The sequence below is a fragment of the Struthio camelus genome, chromosome 5 (genome assembly GCF_040807025.1).
Source record: "Struthio camelus isolate bStrCam1 chromosome 5, bStrCam1.hap1, whole genome shotgun sequence".
NCBI lineage: Eukaryota > Metazoa > Chordata > Aves > Struthioniformes > Struthionidae > Struthio > Struthio camelus.
In genome coordinates this window covers 15,004,328-15,024,878 of record NC_090946.1, presented here as the reverse complement: position 1 = coordinate 15,024,878, position 20,551 = coordinate 15,004,328, and the positions used below count along the sequence as shown (strand labels likewise).

The window sequence follows — 20,551 nt, the reverse complement described above, 5'->3', positions numbered from 1 at the left end:
TAAACCCTTACACATTCTAGTGCCTTGTCTTTTATATTAGTTGAAGTTCAAATTTAGAATGATTTCCTTTTCTGTCCATCTCATTTATACAGTCACTTTTCCACCATGATCCCAACTGTTATAGCATTGGTTCTTTAAGGTGTTTTCAAATTTACGCAGAAAAAAATGCAGAAAATGCAGAAGCCCTCCCCCAAGGGTTCTTAATGGCATCTTGGGTGGATGTCTCAGCAGTTTATTAGAGACGGGAGCGTAGAGGTGTTGCTCAAAGCTGTAGTTCAGGTCTTTTCTCATTTATTTCCCTTATTATGCTATTTGCCTACCTCCTCTTCACTCCTACTCTTTAATTTTAGCTGTAGAATTTTCTTCTCTTTCCCACTTTATTTATATTTTAATTCTCTGGATTACTTATTTTAATTTTTCCTTATGGTCTTTTTCTTATTGTTTTCCAACCTCTTGAATAGCCACGATCTTATGATTTTTTTTCTTATTCTTCTCTTTCTTGTCATTCGAACTCGTCTCTCTTTTGGGTTTAATAATTTGCCACTTTACTTCGTGGTGGTGTCTCCTGATGCCTGTATCCAAACTGAGATGCATCTGAGGATGAGACTGTATTCTCATTTTTTCAAGGATTCCAACAGTTCATCTTATAATTTATTTCTTTTTCCATTCTTTCCAATCATTTTACTTGTATTTTGCAGTTCTATTCCTAGTTGTACTTTTAATCCCTATGTACGTCTTGAGTCCTAATCCTAGTTTCTTTTTTACTGCCTTTAAGCCTACTGAACCTCACCTCACCTGACCACTAGACTCATTCTACTGAGCATGAATCTAGTGAGCTGATTTCTGAGATTAATTCACCAAGGCATGGTTTAATGATACGGGTGGGTTTCTTCCTCTCTTCTTTGTGTTTTGCTTCCTTTATGGAGTGGCTACTGATTCTACAGCCCTCGTGAACCTCACCGTAACTTTCTCTGGGGACAAATACCTTTTAAGATGATGCCTTTACATAGGTATTCATCCTAAAAGCAAGGGAAATGCTTTCAGGAAGTGAAACAGTCAGAAAGTTGTGAAGCTTACAGATGGTGCCATCTCCCTTTTTAAGTGCCTCAGGAAGCCATTTTTTTCTTATGACCTTCAGCAATCCCCAGTAGCAATCATTAAAAACATACACATAAAATGCAATCTATCCACATATCAGTTACAGCTCATAACCCCTCTGTCCCCCAACTTATTACTACACAAATTTTAAAAGCAGCTTGCAGTCTAACCTGCTGTCCTGGCAAGAATTTTTCATGAATCAACATGACATGGAGAAGATCTTTATTCATTTAAGCATAAATGCTAAAAATATCTAAGTCCATATTATAAACAAACCATAAAACGTCAAAAACAGATACCATTAGCTTGTTTATAATCACTCAAATCATTTTGAGTAAAAAAATTTATTTTTTTTCCCAAAATACAATAGCAAATAGCTTACTCTAGCTAAAGAAAATAAAACTATTATCCTAACAGGGAGAATGAAAAAAAATCACAGGGAAAATGCCCACATAAGAAAAATAAAGAATTAAACAAAAGCTATTCCGAGCTTTAAGGGAAACTGGATTGCAAATGTAGGATTCAGCAAATTCTGATCCTATATCCTATGTGCCTAAAAAATTTTATGTCACATTCTTTAACAGGCACTTTAAAATAGGAGGAAAAAGGAGATCAGCTTCCTTCTGTTTTTATGAGGATCACCTGTCTAACAAATTCAGTGTTTACACTGTTACGGGAGGGGATTTGTGAGAAGGCTATCAGTATTATTTTTGTAATATCTTTTTCAACGTTATATACCAAACTGTGTTAAGTCTAATTTCCAAATAAAGTAAATCTGCAGACAGGAGAAACAAACTGCCAAATATTGGAAGGCCCAAAGCTCAACTTAGTAGATTTACCTACTACCACTGGAAACGGAATTTTTTTCCACAATTCACCTAATAACCAAAATAAGACACAAAACTCTAAGGTCCTTACTCAGTTTTCACTACAATTCTGCTCACATAAACATCCAATAAAGCCATTATAAGTTAAATTTACTGTTAATAAGAGTCTAGGTAAAGACTGAAGAATTGGCCCAGAATACCCTAACTATAGATAAAACCTGTTTCAGTAGAAAATATATAGTAAGCTTAGTCTAATAGCGTTACCCTGAAAAATGCTGGGTATGATTCTGATCTCACTTACCCCAGCATAATTCAGAAACAACTCAGCTGAAGTCAATGAAATTACTCCTATGAAAGATCAAAGTAAGACAATCAAGTGGCAAAATTATGGAGACTGTGGGAACATATCAAAATTAATACCCATTAGTTTTATAATACATTGAACATTATTCAACTTTCAGTCCTTTAGATTTAAGTTATGCATGTAGTATCTGGGATAAACATCTCCCAAATTCCTCCACGATCATTCGTTCAGCTAGACAAACAGAGTAACCTCCTTTTTCTGCCTCTTCAGCCTGCACCAGGAGACAAGCACATGTTGCTTTCACTTCTTCCCAAGATATACATACAGCTGGTTGCCTGACAGGGAAGAAGAAACTAGTATAAAATATCTCAATTTTAAATACACAAAGTAATTTAAAACACAAATTACTGTTTGTATTTAAAACTCTTAACTAAAAATTAGAATGCAAAGAGCTGAATCAGAGTAGCTGCACTGTTACTGCAAGATACATCCCTGCAGGAACTGTAGGAATCTCATTGTTCTAAACTGAATAATTTTTGCTGCCAGAAGACTGCGTGCATTTTTCTAATTAATCATGTGGAAGATTGTGTTCACACTACAGAATGAATCTATGCACATGCGCTGCCCAATAGGTACAGACATGGAAAGGTGATGCAATAAGCCTCTTCCTTCCGTAAGCAATAGTCAGATTCCATCTCACATGCAAGGAAATGTGTTAAAAAGGCTTAGTCAGTGCCTAGCAGGTACTAACTGTAAATTCATCTACTGCTGATAAAAGAAACAGCACCTAGGCCCTCAAGGAGTCCCAAAATGGCATCTAAGTAGCCTTGCTTTGAATAAACTCTTGAAACTACCAGTGGTTAACATCATGCTACTCATTCCGCTACACAATTCAAGCAAGTAAGGGCATAACTTGGCACCATCCACCTAATCAATAAATTACCAGCAGCAGAAAATATTCAACTATTTTCAAAATATATCATCAGAAAGTATTTTAAAATTGGACTTTACACAATCATTTCTCGGTAACGGTTGATGAAATGAATATGCTGTATGCAGGCTGAAAATGTTAAAGCCTGGAGTAAAGTTCACTGAAATCAATTCAGAGATGCTTTAATTAATTTGAATTAACAGGTCGTTTATTTATTAAACTATTGACTATACCAACCAAAAATTGAGACTGGGCTACAAGCTGTATTAGAAAGTGTAATAGCACCAGGATAGTGCAGCCTTCTCCAAAGATTTTACAATCCATAATTGCCAATACAGGTAAAATTGAGAGAAGATGGACTAAAGGAAAAGGAGACAAGGTGAGAGAAGGAGGGATGTAAACACACTAATTAACTGAACAACTCAAACTTTATATTAATAATATCATTTTCCAACTATATCTTTGGGGAAGGTTTTTTTTTTTACAAATTCATACCTAAACACAGAAAAATGAAAGAAAGGAGAAACTGAAGGAAAAATATATGGTAGAAAAAGGAGAGAGAGAGTGAAATATGTGATAAACTGGTAACTGCTGTTTTGAAAGCAGAACTAATATATAGGTCCCTGAACTGTGCATACCATATTCCTAAAGAGTTTCCCTTAAGATAGTTCTGTACCCTCTTGTTTCTACAAATAAAAAATTATGTGAAGTGAAAATCTGTTATAGAAGCTCCCTGTCATTTTCATCGCTATTTCTTAGATAAATATGATAATGGTTACATAATAAAACCACTGAAGTCAGATAGACCGATGCGTTATGCGTTGTCATTTCCAAATATTCACCTGTCCGTCTTCGATTTTGGTAACATTTCAAATGCTGATGTAAAAACTGGGCTATTTACTTCATTATTTCCGAGGTCCATGTAGTTTGGCACATTCAACTGGTTTTTTTGATCTGGACTTTCTTCATAATTTTTGCAACCAATGCATTTGCAAATAGAGGAACACATAATTTTAGCCTGGCAAATATAGAATACTTAGAATAAAAAATGTATAAATCTTAAATTAAACATACATATGAGTATCCATTGGAGCTATACCCTCAGGGACGTATTCTAGATGTGCTGGTCTTGGAAACTTGCGGAGTGAGACCATCAACATCAACACAGTGAGGAAGTGAGTTAGTTTTCTCCAAGGATTCTCTGGGGAGTTGAATGTTTCTCCCTTGTCCTGTACACGGGCAAATCACTCCTCCCCTTAATTTGCAGGTTTCTTTGCAAGGTAACAAAATACCTCAGATGCAAAGAAACTACCAGGATTGGCAGAAAACCATTCCTCATTTTTTCTGGAGGAAGGAACTGGCTGAGAATTCCTAGAACCTGATACTGAAAATTTTAGCTGATCAACTGCAGCCAGTTCTTGGAGTTAAAATCATATCAGGAAAGAGACTCTGCTCCCTATGTTCAGCAAGTTTTATGGTGAACAATACAAAGAAAAAAGAGAGGTAATTATTTTTAGTGACTAATAGTTGCAGAACGCCATCCATGTTAAGATCATGGCTAATGATAGCAAAATTCACCTGACTGACCTCAAAGCACTCACAGTAATTCTTAAGGCATCCTGAGCGCTTGCAATTACATCCTTTGTTATGACGAGGTTTAATTTCTCCCAGCGTCCTTTTCCCAATCTTTGGCAGAAAAGCTTCTGGGTTTCTATCAAGACAGGCCTAAAACAGAAAGTATTAGACTAAGAGAAAGTGAAAGACATGTTTTTAAGCACCTGAACGACTGCTATCCAATGTTTAACAAACAAATTCCTTTTGCCACTCTCATCCTTGGTGGTATGAAGTACATGGAAATAGGTGTCTTCCAGGGCATGTGGGAGCACGAATTCTCAAACGCTGAACTGGGAAGCAACTTACATTGTTTTTACGAAACATCCAAAATGACCTCATCTACAGCTTTCTCAGGACTGCTTTTCTCTCACTGCTGAAGCCACTCTCACCAGAAATAAAAAGTTCTCCAAAAAAAAAAAAAATCACCCTTGAATACATTGGTACGCACATCTCAGGAGGTTTAACCCTATCTTGTTTTATTAATGGCCCAATACAAAGCCCATTTACTGAAATCAGCATTAGATATTCCACTGGAACAGTAGATTTTAATTAGGCCCTGAGACATCATGATGCCAAGATTTGCTAAAACGCAGACTGAAAAAACCATATGTCCTCTACGTACAATATTTATGGATGGCAGAGAAACCAGTATGTTCTTCGCAGGGAGAAACAAGATCTGTTTTACTCTAAAGGATGTCCTCTGCGTAGTGAAGAGTGCGCTTAGACCACATCAACCCCATCAGCTCAACTACTCTGGAGCATCTGATTTGAAAAACAGTTGTTGGAGGTTGATACCAAGAACTTCTTTGGCTTTGAATGGTTAGATGTGGCAAAGTTCTAAATCTAATTAGATCAACTTCTTCTCCAATCCAGAGATAATGTGAATGATACAAAAGAGTTCTAGGAAGTCGCATACAAGGAGTCCAAAGCGGGTACCTTATTGTAGAGTACAAGCAGTAGAAGAGTATTTTTATTTTCACTTTAAAACTTACGACATAAGGTAAGATATATCTAATAGATTAAATTATTGCCCAGTTTTACATATACACACAGCAATTACCCACATATTATTCTTTATACTACTATAAATCAGTCTCCAAGTGTAGAAGGGACCTGTTTCTCAGCAGAGCAGGGTTCAGTGTTGCTGCGATGGTAACTCCCTTTGGATTGCTGCACGGGTCAACCGAAAAGAGCAACACAGATAACTGCAGAAGAGCTGTCCAGGGAGAATAATAACTTGGATAATAATAATTTGGTTCCCTTTAATTACTGTCTGATTTTAGGGCACAATGTATTTTCCTTCAAGTGGAAACATTTTCTGAAATTAAATCTGGGGTTGCACACTTCCTTTGAAGAATAAAACTTACCATTCAGTTAACATACCACTAGTTTTAATCCAAAGTAGCAGAAGTTCCATAAAGGGAAAGAAAAAAATCCCTAAATTTGTTCTTTGTAAGAATAATATAGAGGCAACACCTGGCTTTACTTCATTTAGGTTAAAAATAACATATTTCAGACACTGTAATGCAAAAAAGAGTATTGCTGTATTTTTCATACATGAAGCGAATATCAACGTGTACTATGCTTTTATTACCTTAATGGCTTTAAATCGCTCAGGTTCATGAAGTAAATTGTTGTAACAATTATTGCAGTTGCAGTTGTTGCAAAAATCACCATTAGCAAAACAGTCACAGTATCTGTGATGAACATACAAAATAACATAAGAAATGAAAAGATTAACTGGGATTAAATTTTATTCTACTTCAAGGCAGTATTTCTGGTTTCTACACATGAAAAATGTTCCTTCCTCTGTCATTTGGTTACATCTATACACAGACTTCTCTTTCACTTTTACCACATCATCAATTACTAAAATTTTAATCATCATGTGCGCATCTCTGTATGTATATTATTAATGTGTGAGAGGAGCAGCGAGGCAAAGAAGTGATATTTCTGTATATAGCATTTACATTATATGTTTTCTCCACATGTACTCTGAGCTATACTGCTTAGCTTCACTTTTTATTTTACATACCTTAGACTATATGCACTCATCTACATCTCTGCACTAATTTCTGAGCAGGTGTGACACTAGTTTTTATCAACTGTAGATCTCTAGCTCAGTATTAGAAAAGTAACTTTGGACACATATGTAGTCTTCATTTTACAACATACATTTATTGTATGATTGTCCTGTCATCTATACACTGCATTTATCAAATGCTGATAAACTCTTACTTACAATTTCAGACACAGAGATTTAGTGCAGTTACAAGGTTTTTTAGACTTTGTATCTCCTGAGCCAAAAGGTAAGCTAGATAGTTTGAAAAAAAGAAAAAATTAGAAAAAAATTTACAACCAGTAGGGAAATTAATTATTATTTTATACTTTTGAAAAAAATAAATACTGGTTTCTTTTACACCAATATCAGCAGTATATAACAAGTGTGGACTCCCAGGGTCGGGGTAAGGAAAAGAGAAGATTAAGTAACCCGCAATATCTCTCTGTCCACCAACTGTCACCTCCTGCGGCAGTCAGTTCCCAATCATAAAACCAAGCAATGGCTGTGCAACTGCCAAGCTCTCCCCCCTTTCACATTGCGGTTGCATCTTCCTCATATTTAAAAATGACCTGCAATTAAACACTACTGAAAGAGTTCCAGTAGTATTAGAAATACAGGCTAAACACATGGTAGTTAGATTTGGAAACATACCAATTAACTTAGAAAACTGAATGATTTTCAGCCATATGGAGAGCACAATTGCATTGATCCTAAGAAACACTGAAGCATGTGACATAGTCTTAACTGTCAGCAACTGCCATCATGACTACTGATACAGATACACAAAGCATTCTTATAGAACTACATGTTTGTTAGAAAAGCGAAAAAGCTATGTAATATAAACATGTCTAGAAGTCATTGCCAGTTTAAAATTCAAAAGTAATTGTGGACTAAAAGTTTCATGCTTCTTACCCAACTGAAGTCATTTTCATTGGTCCTTGCAGATTTGATTCTGAATGGTATGTGGCAGCGCTAGCTACTGATTGTAAGGATCCATTTTCAAACTGTTCAAGATAAAATGCATATAACCTTTTTACTTTAAGTTTTAAAAAAAAGACTCCTGTAAGTCAGCAGAGAAAAAGCAATACCATGAAAATGCTCCAGCAATAATTTGATTGCCAAGGATACTGACAAAACTCATGAAGGCACAGAGCCATGCAAACTCTGCGCATTTCTCTTTGAAACCGCTCAGTATGTCGGAATCCCTGCTTCTCCCAGTGCAAAGAACCAAGAACAGCTCTCAGTGCTGGCACAGCAGTGGCACACTTTCCAATGTACTCATAATTCTAGGTTCAGTTACTTTTAATTCCAGTAGTTAACTGAAATTGACTCGATTTGATGTGATTTCATGATTTATATTACATTCAGCTGCAATATGACACGTAAGAGGCTGAAGACAAAGCAAAACTTTAAAAAAGAACCGTCTCACAAGCCAACAGAACAGATCGTAGATCTGTTGGTCTCTTTGACAGACTTATGATTAATAATGGCCTTACTGTGGAGAGACATGAGGGAAGAAAGGAAAAGATTACGTTGCGCTTATAGGTAAAATGAGGGGGCAGTGAATCATTGTATAAATCATACTTATTTGAATTGGTGATGAATCCAGCTAACAATCAAGAGGAGGAAAATGATTATATTTAAAGTAAGAGAAGGAATCTAGGGAAGAATAGAACGGGGATAAAATTAGAGAAGGATTGCAAGCTGTCTATATCCTTGCTCCCGAACGGAGAGTCACCAATTTGCAGCTATGCCACCTTTAGTGATGAAAGACTATAGTTCATTGATCCATCCAGCCCTGGGCGGTTTTCTCCTCTCTTTTATGAAAGCGGCCACTATCCATGAACCATCTGCTACGTTAGTACTGACATCACATATTCATTTCACACAAATCAAAACTTATCAGGTAAAAATTTGCAGTGATTATTACTAACACTAACAGCTCTGCTGGAAGTAGTGACTGCACACTAAAAATCAAACAGCTCAAAAGTTTATTAGCCTTCTTTCATTACTTCATCTTTCATTATTAGTTCATCTTAGTATCATATTAGTTCATCTTTCATTATTTAAAATAAATTGTTATACTGTTCTATTACGTACTCCATTGGCAATAAAATAATTGAAAAAAATTGTAAAAACAATGACCATTAAACCTTAATCAAGAGAGGACAGCATAAGAAATCCTACCGGAAGAAAATATTCCTCCTCTTCTGGTAAAAATCAATGCGCTTTCCTTTCCCCTCCAAAAAAGCCTTAGAATGGTTCCAAAAATAATATTCTATGTAAATACTGAATTCAAGGTCTCAAAAGTGTAACGAATTTATTTCTCATGGAAATCTGTGATTTTAATGCCGGTATTATTTCCAGAAAAACCCTGAAATCAGAAGCCTTTATATACACAAAGTATATTGGATGTAGAGTTAGAAGTATATACGCTAAGTAAGCACTCTTTAGAGAATACCCGTAATTGTTACTTCCCTACACAGAATTAACCACCCATTTTAAGAAAATGAAAATGAGTTTATATTGTGCTTAACCAATTTAAAGAAAAACGTTTCTTTACCTGTTTTTCATTCAAATCCAGTTTACCTGGAACTGGCAAAAACTGCCCAAGTACAGTTGCTACAGGGTTGCCCACGTCTGAAAAGAAGGTATTTATTTCAAGACAGCAGAATTACTCACAGTATATGAAGTTTCACCTATGCATAATAGTTTTTGAATGTAGCATACAGACAAATGGGAAGCTTCAACTTCTTTTATTAAAAAGCAAGCATTTCCTGAGGCTGTTTGTCTTCTGTGGGCACTTTTTGGTGCAATTTAGTTTAGAAAACAAACTTATGCTCTTCCTACAATAAAGATTGTCAATGAAGGGCCTAGAATTTCTCTCTCAAGCAATGTTTTTCCTATTGCAAAAAACAAAAATAAAAACCTCGCCACACACAAATAACTCTGTCAGAAAAACCCACCGACAATTTGTCAGCTAGCAATTTGAGCACAGGATGTTTTTACTCTGTGACATCAAGTACATCTAAATTCAAATGCCATAGTCCTAAATTATTTTGATGAAATAAGGAAATGGCAGAAATATTTAAATATGTTTATCCTGAATTCTTATTTAATGACTTTCCAAGGTTCTGAGAGAGCATCTAGAGCGGAGATACTGAGCTGATGAAAAAAAATTACTAAAAACCCATGGAGAAAGCCATAGCCATAACAGCGAGTCTTTGTATAAGTCCTGGTGAAGCAGTGCTTTTAATTATATAAGCATCCCGGCCTGTGCAGAAAATAAACAAACATTAGGCTTAATGAGATAACAAGATAAATCTTACAACTGTACTTATTTCCTAAGAAACAGACTCCATATTTGGAGTGTCTATTCAGAGATGCAGTCAGTGCTTGTATGGTACCTAATAGTAAAGGGCCTTGTTTTCACAATGCCATCCATATGCACCATTATAATAAAAATATAGTAATAAAAACAAATAATGAAATAAACAATGTTAATAATGTTTCTGAGGAAGCTATGTTTAGGAAAAGAAATACTTCAGTATATAAGTGTAGGTCAGTTTTAACTTGAGTACTCTCCAGATGCAAAAGTATTACTCCACTAAACATCTAAATAGGTAAAACAACTTGAGGACTTCAGAAAACACTTTCTTTAAAAATTGATGGAATTTCAAGTTCACATAATGACGCAAAAATCAGTGACATATACTCTGCATATTGAGAATCCCAAGGCTAAAGTACACCCATAGTCCTCAAAGCTGCTCTTCATTTATAGAGAAACAGTGACATATGGTGGTAACTTGGGGTAAATGCAGACGTGTCAGCTGCATATGCTAAACATGCTTCATACGGAAATCAGTCTGTATATTAACAGCTTGTATTAAATTCAAACATATCTATTACATCATTCTTTTTATTTCATTGAAGTGCCTAGCACTTTTGCAGGTACTATAAAGTAAAATAATAAGCGGTGACAGCGGCACTAGCTTTGGCTCATCTCAGACTGATGTTGCTTAGGAACATAAACGCACACAATGGCACATTAACAATCTATGATATACTATCTGACACGCTAGAGATAATTTTCATTTTCATTGTACCTGATTGAAGATAATTATGTCGGTCTTGATACTGGGGAATAAGATGAACTCTTTTCAGCTCTCTTGTGCCAGAACTGTTTATACAGAGTATCTGAGTACCTCCGTCCAACTGGCATATCACCTGGAATAAATAACTAATGATTAGCTTTCATCTATGAAACAGTAATTCTAAGCATGTAGATACAAAGATTTTAGTAAGAGTACCGTCTGTCTCATAAAGCGGCATAATCACAGACTGGAGTCTCTGTCTAAGACAAACGGATCATTATGCATTAAGATGTTTGCTTTTTGACCCTTATTTTCTATTTATTTTTGGAAGTAGCTATTGAGCAATAACACTGTCGCTCCTCAGCCAAGGTGAGATGGATTCCTGGTTCTCTAGACTGCTCTATGGGGTTTTGCAGAACATATTCTAGTTAGTTTTGTAGCATGCTGGCTTATGATTCAGTTCCCTGACCAGAACATGCCACTGTAATTGTTCATGCTTCATTTCATTTATTTATGACTGCAAATCAAGATTTTCCCTTTGGATGAAGTAATCTTCATACTACTGTATTTGCTTCTAGCTGTTAAATAGAAAATAATATACGTTGTGAACAAAATATCACTATCACTAGATACAATTTAGACTGAGTCTGACAAATGGACTGCTTTATCATTCTTGGTACAGCACCTAGTCAGTGGGAGTTTTTGCTGCTAGTGTGTTACAAATAAATTAATAACTTTCTTTAGCATATAATTCTGCTATCAGTTTTAGGATCTAATTACCACAGGATTGGAATCATTTCTGTGTGAACAGCTGGGTTCCTCCATTAAACTGTGCAACGCTAATAACTTGGAGCCAGATTTGCCTACATTTGAACTCTGAAAAATGGCTTCATCTTGGTCATTCTCCATAACATTACTAACTGCCTCTCTTACTTCAGCCTGAAAAAAAAATAGTTTTACATATTAAAAAGTGTACTTTGAAAGCTACTTTAAATTCCAATGCAAGTATAATAAACATAGAGTTTAACTACATAAATCATGCATATTAAAGCAAAGATTGTTTTCAAATGTAACATTGAGAATCGTTAGTTCATTTGTCAGTGCTCAGATAGAACGTTTTTTGCTTATATTTCAAGTAAAAATAACCCTGAAGAATAACAGTGAACAGTAACATACTTCATAGTAACAATGACATTCATCCCCTCAAACATCAACGAAATATCAACCGATTTCTATACTGCCTCGGGGAAGTTAGGCAACAGTCCTGGGAAATTACATAAAACATATGCATTAATCCTGAATTACATAACTTGACTGTGGATCAATGGCATGTAGTCTAAAAAAGTAGTAGTTATTTGAGACTGGACTGCAAATTCTCTTACACCTGTAACAGCTTGTTCCTAAATGAACTTTTGTCATGGTGGTCAAATACAGAGTGTCACTGCACTCTTCCAGCTCAGACGGCACTTGTTGAAAACTATCCATCTTGCTGATCCATTAATTTATTATAGCGCCCTCTGCATAAGTGTCACACTTCCACATGGAGCCTTGCACCCTTCATTGCACATATTAAAACACTGAATGGATGGCCTTGAAAAACTTGGCTACAGTATCTCACTAATTTGAAAAATTTCCCTGACATGAAATACCTGAATTTCTATAGTTTGTTTTTCACAAATCTAGGAAGTTATATTTAAAAATTCAAGCCTTTTCAGAGAATATTAAAGTTGCAAGGAAAGTCTCTAAGCAGGCAGGGAATGCTAATGTTACAATTGGATTTTCATGCTTCGCTCTGTTCCTTTATGTATATTGCACATTATAGAGGCCCAGATACTAATCAGCTGCCCAAGGGTATTTGGCAAAGTTCCAGAAGAGTGAGTGCCTTCAGGTGGCCTTAAACCATCTTGGAGCTGCCTCATCCTTAATTGGTCTGAACTAGACCAGAACACGAAATTGGCAGAGAGGAGCAGACTAGACTTGAGCCAATAGGAATAGAAACAGCCGAAAAATCTCCCATCCTCTACCATGTAACAGTGTACCAAGTCTATGGAGTAGCATTTCTTTTTCCCTCTCTTTTGTGAACAGATTAGATTTTCAAACAGATCAGTGTGTGAAAGAACGTTTTACTTGCTGGCACTTAGAACAAATTCTGTTTTAGACATTCAAGACTTTCAAATAAAACACAAACAAACACATCCTTCCAATGATAATAATAAAATCTTACATGCATACTTACAATTTCATCGTAGATAGACTCACTAGTCTGAGGTAAGCCACAGACACCACTGGAAGATTCTAGTAAATAAAATAAAGAACACTTTATTTACTAAGAGGTCAGTGTTGTATTCTAGGAGCCCCTTGATAATAAGAGGAAAAGCGGTTTCAATGCCACTATATAGCATTGCATTCTTATGAAAGAAATACTGAATATTCTCTTAGTTATAAGAGACTTCATTTCAGGACTGCTGGGAAAAAGAGACTTCAGCGCGGGTCTGTCTGATGTTCTCAAAAGGTTTATTGTGCCTTTCTGCTAAAATTCAGTTAGCAAAGAGGTTATGATAGCAAGGCTGATGAATATATACAGTTGTAAAGACTGTATATTGCTATCACGCAAAGGATGTCTGGGAGATTTAATGTATTAAAAAAGATATACACCAGGAAGAGAAACTGGCAAACATTTGCTTGATGCGATGGCATCTACCTGATAGTAGACACTATCTATTTGACCCTGGCTCACACACAATGCTGGTACCCAAAAAGGGAGCTCAGAGGCATCATTCTTTAGAGGGATACAATTCCTTCCATAAGCTCCAGATCAGCAGGGTTGCTCAAGAAACTGAAGAATGATTCCACTACACACGTAGATTGAGCTTTGCTTGCGTATGCAGCCACATCTTTCTCCCTTCCCAACTCATTCTGAGGTTTCTAGTAAGCAAGAGACATTCTTTACACACTGTGAGGGCAAATTTGCACTTGAATAAAGGCCAGGAATAATAGATGAAGGCTTCTTTGGGATTTTCCCTGTACCTGTAGGAGAGCCAGGCACAAACTGATCACTGCCAAAAGCCTGGAGGAAAAAAAAAAAGCTCACAGATTGAAAAAAATAAAAAGGTGATCTATTCAAACTTTATACCCCACTGTTCCAGATAAGTAGCCTATGAAGTTAGTGTCTTTAAATGCAAAATGCACTAAACCTCTTGTGCTTTCTAATGGATCTGAGCTCAGCATAACAGATATGTAGGACAAAGGTGATACCTCCAAGCAGCAAATCCATAATCTCTCCCTTTCACCCTCTACCTAGCAGCACTTTCAGTGTATACTTTTTGTTATTACTCCTTCCAAAAAACTGAAGCTCTTGCTCAAAATCTGATGGAAAACATACTTTGATAACATTGAACTCTATAAAGCCTGTTTTAATAGCACGATCAAATTTAACATGAAACCAGAAATCAGAAGAGCAGAACAGTTTAAAGGCTTACTGGTAAAAAGCATGCTGCATCTTTACATATTTACAGGATGTGTTTCAAAATCTGGACTGATGAACAGTGACTGAAAGTAACTTCCATTTAATAGCTGTTCAGTAACTCTTACCAAATGAGTTTATGGTAGTAGTTGCTTTTCCAATGTAATAATGTTCAAATTACAGATCCTCAATTACAAGTGTTACCTCATGCTAGCAAACTCAGTAGACTCAACAAGGTTTAAAATATCCCAGGACTAAAAAATGCTCTCCTCAGCTAAACTAGCTCTTTCTAGATTAAAGCTCAGGCAGAGAGTGGAATGGGTGCACATCAAGCTTGAACTACTTGTCTAGCAATAACTGCTCAGTAGATAAAAAGAGTATGTTTGTCTCTAATGTCAAAACGTTTCTACAATTTTTTAAAAAGTGCTTACCAAAGAGAAAACTTAAAATAGTAATTAGAAGACTCATGAGCATACATACAAACACACAAATTACAAAATCAGTAGCAGGTATGAAGGTATGGGAAGACCACATAGGCCATTAAATTCAGACAGCTACAGTTGTGAACAGCTATGCAACAGTTACCTAGTTTAAAAACGTGCACACACCATGGGCCACATCACACCTTACAATAGCATACTGTAAATTTCAGACCTGTAGACCTTTCCCTGCAGTAAAAGGCAAATTCTACAATAACAGCATGGCACAGAAAGAACAGATTTGAAGCATCACCCTTCTAAATAGCAGAATACTTATTAAAAAAAACTCCCAGGTGACTTAAGAGATTGCATTCCACATTACAAAAGAAGGCAACTCTCTTCACTGTTCTTGCTGCAGTCAGACTTCAGGACAAACCCCCTTGCAAGACCAAATCTGGAAGTCGGTTTAACCCTGAGCAGGGTTGTGAAAAAGTTACAAGCAGAACGCAGCTAACAACTACTCAAGAACTTAACATCAGCAGCAGCATGGGGGCAATCTGTCTAAATTTCATCATCTGTGGTCAGTCCTCAAAATGAAATAAAAACTTTGTTCCTCTCAATTCAAAAGAAAAATTGCACTGCAGGGAGGAATACTTGCTTCAGAGTCCACGAAGGAACGGGAAAGAGGTATGGGAGGAGGGGAAAAATCAAAAGTGAGACTGGCTGAAGCAACATAAACACATACAACCAAGCAATGACCTACTTCCAAATCCTCTTAGCTATACTAACATACCAGATAAGTAAAGGCTTATGCTGCAATTTCGTATCTCCAGAAATTACTGTATGGATCTATTTATATCTTTCTTTAAGCTTATAAGAGGAGCGCCCCCTTCCCCCCCCCTCCTCCCCCAAATCCCACTCACCCACTCTGGGCACTTACCATTTAAGCAATCTGGCAAGTGTTGTGACTGCACAGAACTGCTATGGATTTCTTTGAATTGATCATAACAAATACAGTTATTCTCACCTGCAACTGGAGGAATTAATGATCTGAACACCTGAAAACAGAATGTTTTATTTGTAACTCTTCTATGCAATAAGTGTTTCATTTTTATAAAGCCAAACAAACAAACAAAAAAATGACTTACAGTGACTTTGAAAACTGGAAGTTACTTATATTTTCAGGGTGTAATTAGGCATGTACATGTTGCAGCCTATCCAACACTAGCTGATACTGCTGGATATGACTGTTCTGTTCACCTTATAGTTATGGTTTGGCTCTAATACATTTATAATAGCACTGTACTTAAAATCTACGTTTGTACTTTCAAATACAAAAGCCGTGAAAAGAAAATGGAACAAAAACAAACTAACAATTTTGTAGTGTTAAATTACAATTGAGGTTATTCGAACTAGACAATTTGCTCTCTATCTGTATGTGCTCTGCTTCCTCTTCTTAATATAGATAGCAGTTTAGGAGGGTAAGCAAGCAGCATATAAACAGCCAATTAGCTTTCTTTATTTCAGGAAAAGTATCCATAACCTTACTGTAATTTTGTTCTAAGACCTTCAGGAAACAGGGCAGACTCAGGAAACACGTAGATTCAATGTGACAGACTGCAAGGACGCTAGGAAGACAACTGGTCAGAAAGATTTTTTCCAAGTCTCATTTTTAGTCCCTTGTACAGAATAGTGGAGCCTAACAAATTCTCATTATCTTCAGCTTGACTTTGAAGAAATCAACTGCTATGCCTTAATCACATCTTTATTTTCTAGAGGTTTCCACCAGCCTTTCGAATCTCATTAATGGTTCAAAAGATTGGAGATCTAGATTATTAAAGGACTGATTATATTGGACATGTGTGTAAACAACCTTCTGAAGCAGAGATGCTTTTAAACCAAAACTGTCATCTCAAATCAGAAAGGAAGCTAAATCACATAAGATAACTGTCACGGTGGACTTCAAGTACCTCGAGATGAAGTGGCACTGGGAAATCCAGTGGGTTTGGTGGCGCCGAGGTTTTTATTTTTTTAATTTCTTCGATGGGAGGTTTCCTGCGCTGCCAGCCCCGCAGCTGCTGCCTGGCTTCCGCTGGGGTCACCATAGGCTCCTGGGGGGCCGCAGGGCAACCTCAGAGCCCGTTCCCAGCCCAGTCCTTTCTGACAGTTTGGGGGTTTTTTTTAGTGCTTTTGATTTTTGACTCTGAACAGCAAAGTTTGTCAAACTACATGGAAATAATGTGAAGTGGGAGTTCAATCATTTCAAGATAGCTTCTCAGAGGACAGGTGCCCCCTAGAAGCAGCCACAGTACAAAAGCAAAACTTGGGGATTTCTTCAGACACTCTGCCGCTAAAAGGAAAAAAAAAGCAAGCACACAGAAATATCCTAAATATGAATAGCCTGCATTAAGCGCTGATGATGGATTTAGTCCTGTGCAGTTCACAAATGTTTTATGCTACATACCTTTCTAGATAGTAATTTAACCAACACAGAAACTATAACTTTCAAATAGTCCGAAAAAAACTTTCAAATCTGATAAGCAACAGAAAACCTCTCTTACAAAACTACTTTGCTCATGGAGATTTAACAATAGAGGCCATGGTTTACTATTGCAAATCAACTACTTTTTTTACTCATTTGGAATCTAAATTTTAAGACGACAGTGTCACCCGTGGTACATAAGAACAAAAGGTAATACCCTATTTGTACTTTGTACAAATACCTAATAGTTGCTGATGTAGATAATAACATACAAAACTGAAGTGAGTATATTTGAGACACCGTAAGATTTTTTAATAACCAAATAATAACCCAGTCATTTTAAAATATGTCTCAAAAAATGGACAAAAAAAAGCAGCCAGAACCATATATTCACTGCATGCTATTTTTAGCAATATAACAGAAAAATCTATTTCTATATTTACTACTAAATTTGTTCTAGTATAAAATTTATGACATAACTTTAAACATGGTATGGATCCCATACAAATTTTTAACGTACTAATTCCCCACATTTAAATCATGAATAAACATAGCTACATTAGAAAATCCTATTTTGTTTACTCTTACTGGTATCATTCTGACATTTTGACTGACTGCTCCTTCTAGAGAGGAAATGCTTGAAGATGGATCATTGCAATTTTTATGTTGCATCACCACAGAAGAAAGAAAATGGACACCATTTGAAGGCAGATAAGGTGAATGCAAATGTTCAGCTTCTTCCAGAAAATTTAATTCCTTGTATTTTTCAAGATCTTCATTGTCACAGCTGCTGTTTCCATGTGGATATATTTCAACTTTTGCTAGTGTATTTTGATTTTCAAAGGTAAGAGGATACTTAAAGTGATCTAACAAAGTCTCTCCCACAGCTATGGTGCATAAGTGATTGTCTTGACTGGACGACAATCCCTCTTCAATGGGATTATTAATTAATGCAGTTTCCAAATTAAAGTTTTCAGAACTAATTGGACTATTTTGGCTAAATATTTCAGTTACAAGTCCACCATCTATAACTGATCTTATGTCAAGCAATATCTGATTCTCCATAGTCACAGACAGACTCTCAGCTGGTTCGTATCTGTTTTTTTCTTTGAAGATAACTAACTTTTCTAGTTCAATGTTCTTCGGAGTAGCTTTTAGATCTAGAAACGAATGAAACAGCCTTAAACGAAACAACATATAGGCATAATACTTAGGAATAACCCAATTAAACTGAAATAGCGAAACTTAAAAGTATAAAGTTAGAAGAGGTTGCTGGGGTCCTGAGTCTAGCTTTCAAAAAATACAGCCACAGCGAGAAAACAAACAGCTCCTTACACCGTAAGAAAACCACCTTTGTAACTTGTAAACACGTTAACAACTCAGATTTAGACCAGGATTTTGCTGCTTAGCCGTGAGATGAAAAAAACAATCAAATCTGACATAAAGCACTAGAAGAGCAGTAGTTATGTCGTTTTAGGTGCGTGTCACTGTTAGCGAATTAGGTGTAGGGCAGCACCTTGAAACCAAACCCTATCCATTTCCCCCCACGTCACCACCTCTACCCTGTACAAACTGCGATGCCGGCATTAGAAACACTCAGGCCAAGATCCGCTCGCTACCATTTCTGGATTTAGACCATGCCAACACGGGCAGGCTCAAGCTGTCCGCAGCCCCCTGACGGGACCGGGAAATGGCCGCCCCCGAAGGCTCAGCCTCTAGCCGTCAACGGGGTGGACGCAGGGTAGGGCACGCCAGGCAGCCGGGTCCCTCCTCCCTCAAGGGACAGGGGCAGGTCCCACCTCCACCTCCACAGCGCGGTGGGCATGCCCTAGCTCGTCCTTTCCCTCACGCCTTTCACCTTCCCCCATAGCGGCCGACCGCCTTTTTCCCGCTCTTCTGTGAGGAGAGAGGAGGGGGAGGGGGGGGGAAGGGAAGGCTAGCACGCGCACGACCGTTAACGGAAGCTGCGCGTGCGCGAGCCCCGCAGCTTCGGTGGGCGGGGAGGGGGGGGAGGGGTGGCGCGCGCAGCTGCCCCTCCAGTCAGCGCGAGGGACAGGAGGAAATGGGGTTTTTAAGTATGAGTTGGTGGCAGTTCTGCTGCAGTCAGCGCTTCTCTGTACCGTCTCTTTCGGAGGGGAGTACTCCCCCCTCCCCGCCTCGCAGGGAGACGGTTTAGGGCAGCAAGTCCTATACGAAGCCGGGCGCTAAATCCCCCTACAAAGGGGATGTAGGGGTTGCTGTCTTCAAGTCGGCCATGGCTTATTCTACCCGCTATCCTGAGCGCGTTGGCATCCCAGGCAGAAAAGACACCTAACTTGGTTCTGAATTCTGGGCCCAAGCTGCGGTTTCTGGTGTTTTGTAGACTAAACGCCCCCAAATAACAACAACAAACACCAAAACCTAAAACTCAAATTTCAAGGCACGAATTTCATTCAGCAGTGAGCCACCATCATACAATGCATCCAACAAAAGGGGGAAACGGGAATGAATCACCCTTTCCTTACACTTCAGAAACACTTTCTCCTCCCCCCCCCCCCCCGCCCCAGGTCTGCAGCCTTGAAAATTGGGCAAACACTTTCCAACAGGCACCAGTCTGTTATTCTAGGTCTCCAGTAGGAGCTCATTAATCTCAATAGGATCCAATCAGTCCCATTAATCAGCTGGACAACTCTAGCAAACATTTTCTAGTTGAGAGCATGAGATGCATCTTACATTTGCCAACCTTGAAAAACAGACACCAGAAGCAACAACAACAACAACAAAAAAACACAGTATTTTCTAGGCTTCGGAAGCCTTCACACAGCATTTGTGTTTGGACTGAATGTCGCTTTACACATTTGGTGTCCATCCTTAGTGGGAGCATCCAACCTCACGTGTGAGTTAACAAGTTAGCCAAAATGAGTGTGGATAGAAGAGAAGAGCCTATGTTTTCAGAAAGCAAAGGCTGCAACATCCAGGAAAGCAGCAAGCCAGACCACCGAGAAAATGCTCTACCATATACCGCTATTTGAAGGTTTATTTTTTAGCAGCAATAAAAATAAAAACCCACAAGTGAACTTGGGAGAGTAAAAAAAAAAAAAAAAAGAGAGACCACACCCCCAAGATCCTTCTTCAATTGCCTCAAAGCAATCCCAGTCTTCATGCAATTTCAAAGGAGTTTTCACTTCAGATGAAGGAAAAAAAAAATATCTAAAGGGCATTTCAACTTTCTGGTCCTCAATTACTTCTCCACTGCTTTGTCTTTCATATTGTGTGGA

At 37.5% G+C, this 20,551-nt stretch overlaps 1 protein-coding gene across 1 annotated transcript; it reads right to left on the bottom strand.

Moving 5' to 3' along the window:
* Positions 1–1,309: 1,309 nt before the first annotated feature.
* On the bottom strand, positions 1,310–19,194 carry TESMIN (testis expressed metallothionein like protein). Its single transcript, XM_068944578.1, has 11 exons — positions 19,153–19,194; positions 16,783–18,454; positions 15,753–15,870; positions 13,167–13,225; positions 10,943–11,063; positions 9,400–9,476; positions 7,749–7,840; positions 7,017–7,088; positions 6,369–6,471; positions 4,748–4,885; positions 1,310–2,564 (listed from the first exon to the last, which is right to left on the bottom strand). Exons 2-11 carry the CDS (start codon positions 16,915–16,917, stop codon positions 2,496–2,498), a joined length of 984 nt encoding a protein of 327 aa, XP_068800679.1. The 5' UTR covers positions 16,918–18,454; positions 19,153–19,194; the 3' UTR covers positions 1,310–2,495.
* Positions 19,195–20,551: the final 1,357 nt, after the last annotated feature.

Excerpts from the sequence above, each read along its gene's own strand:
- TESMIN (XM_068944578.1), bottom strand. The coding sequence starts at position 16,917 with ATGGTGACCCCAGCGGAAGCCAGGCAGCAGCTGCGGGGCTGGCAGCGC. Across the intron at positions 6,472-7,016 it reads AAATCTCTGTGTCTGAAATT|ATACTGTGACTGTTTTGCTA; the intron begins GTAAGTAAGAGT and ends TGTTCATCACAG. Across the intron at positions 4,886-6,368 it reads AGCGATTTAAAGCCATTAAG|GCCTGTCTTGATAGAAACCC; the intron begins GTAATAAAAGCA and ends TTTCTGTTTTAG.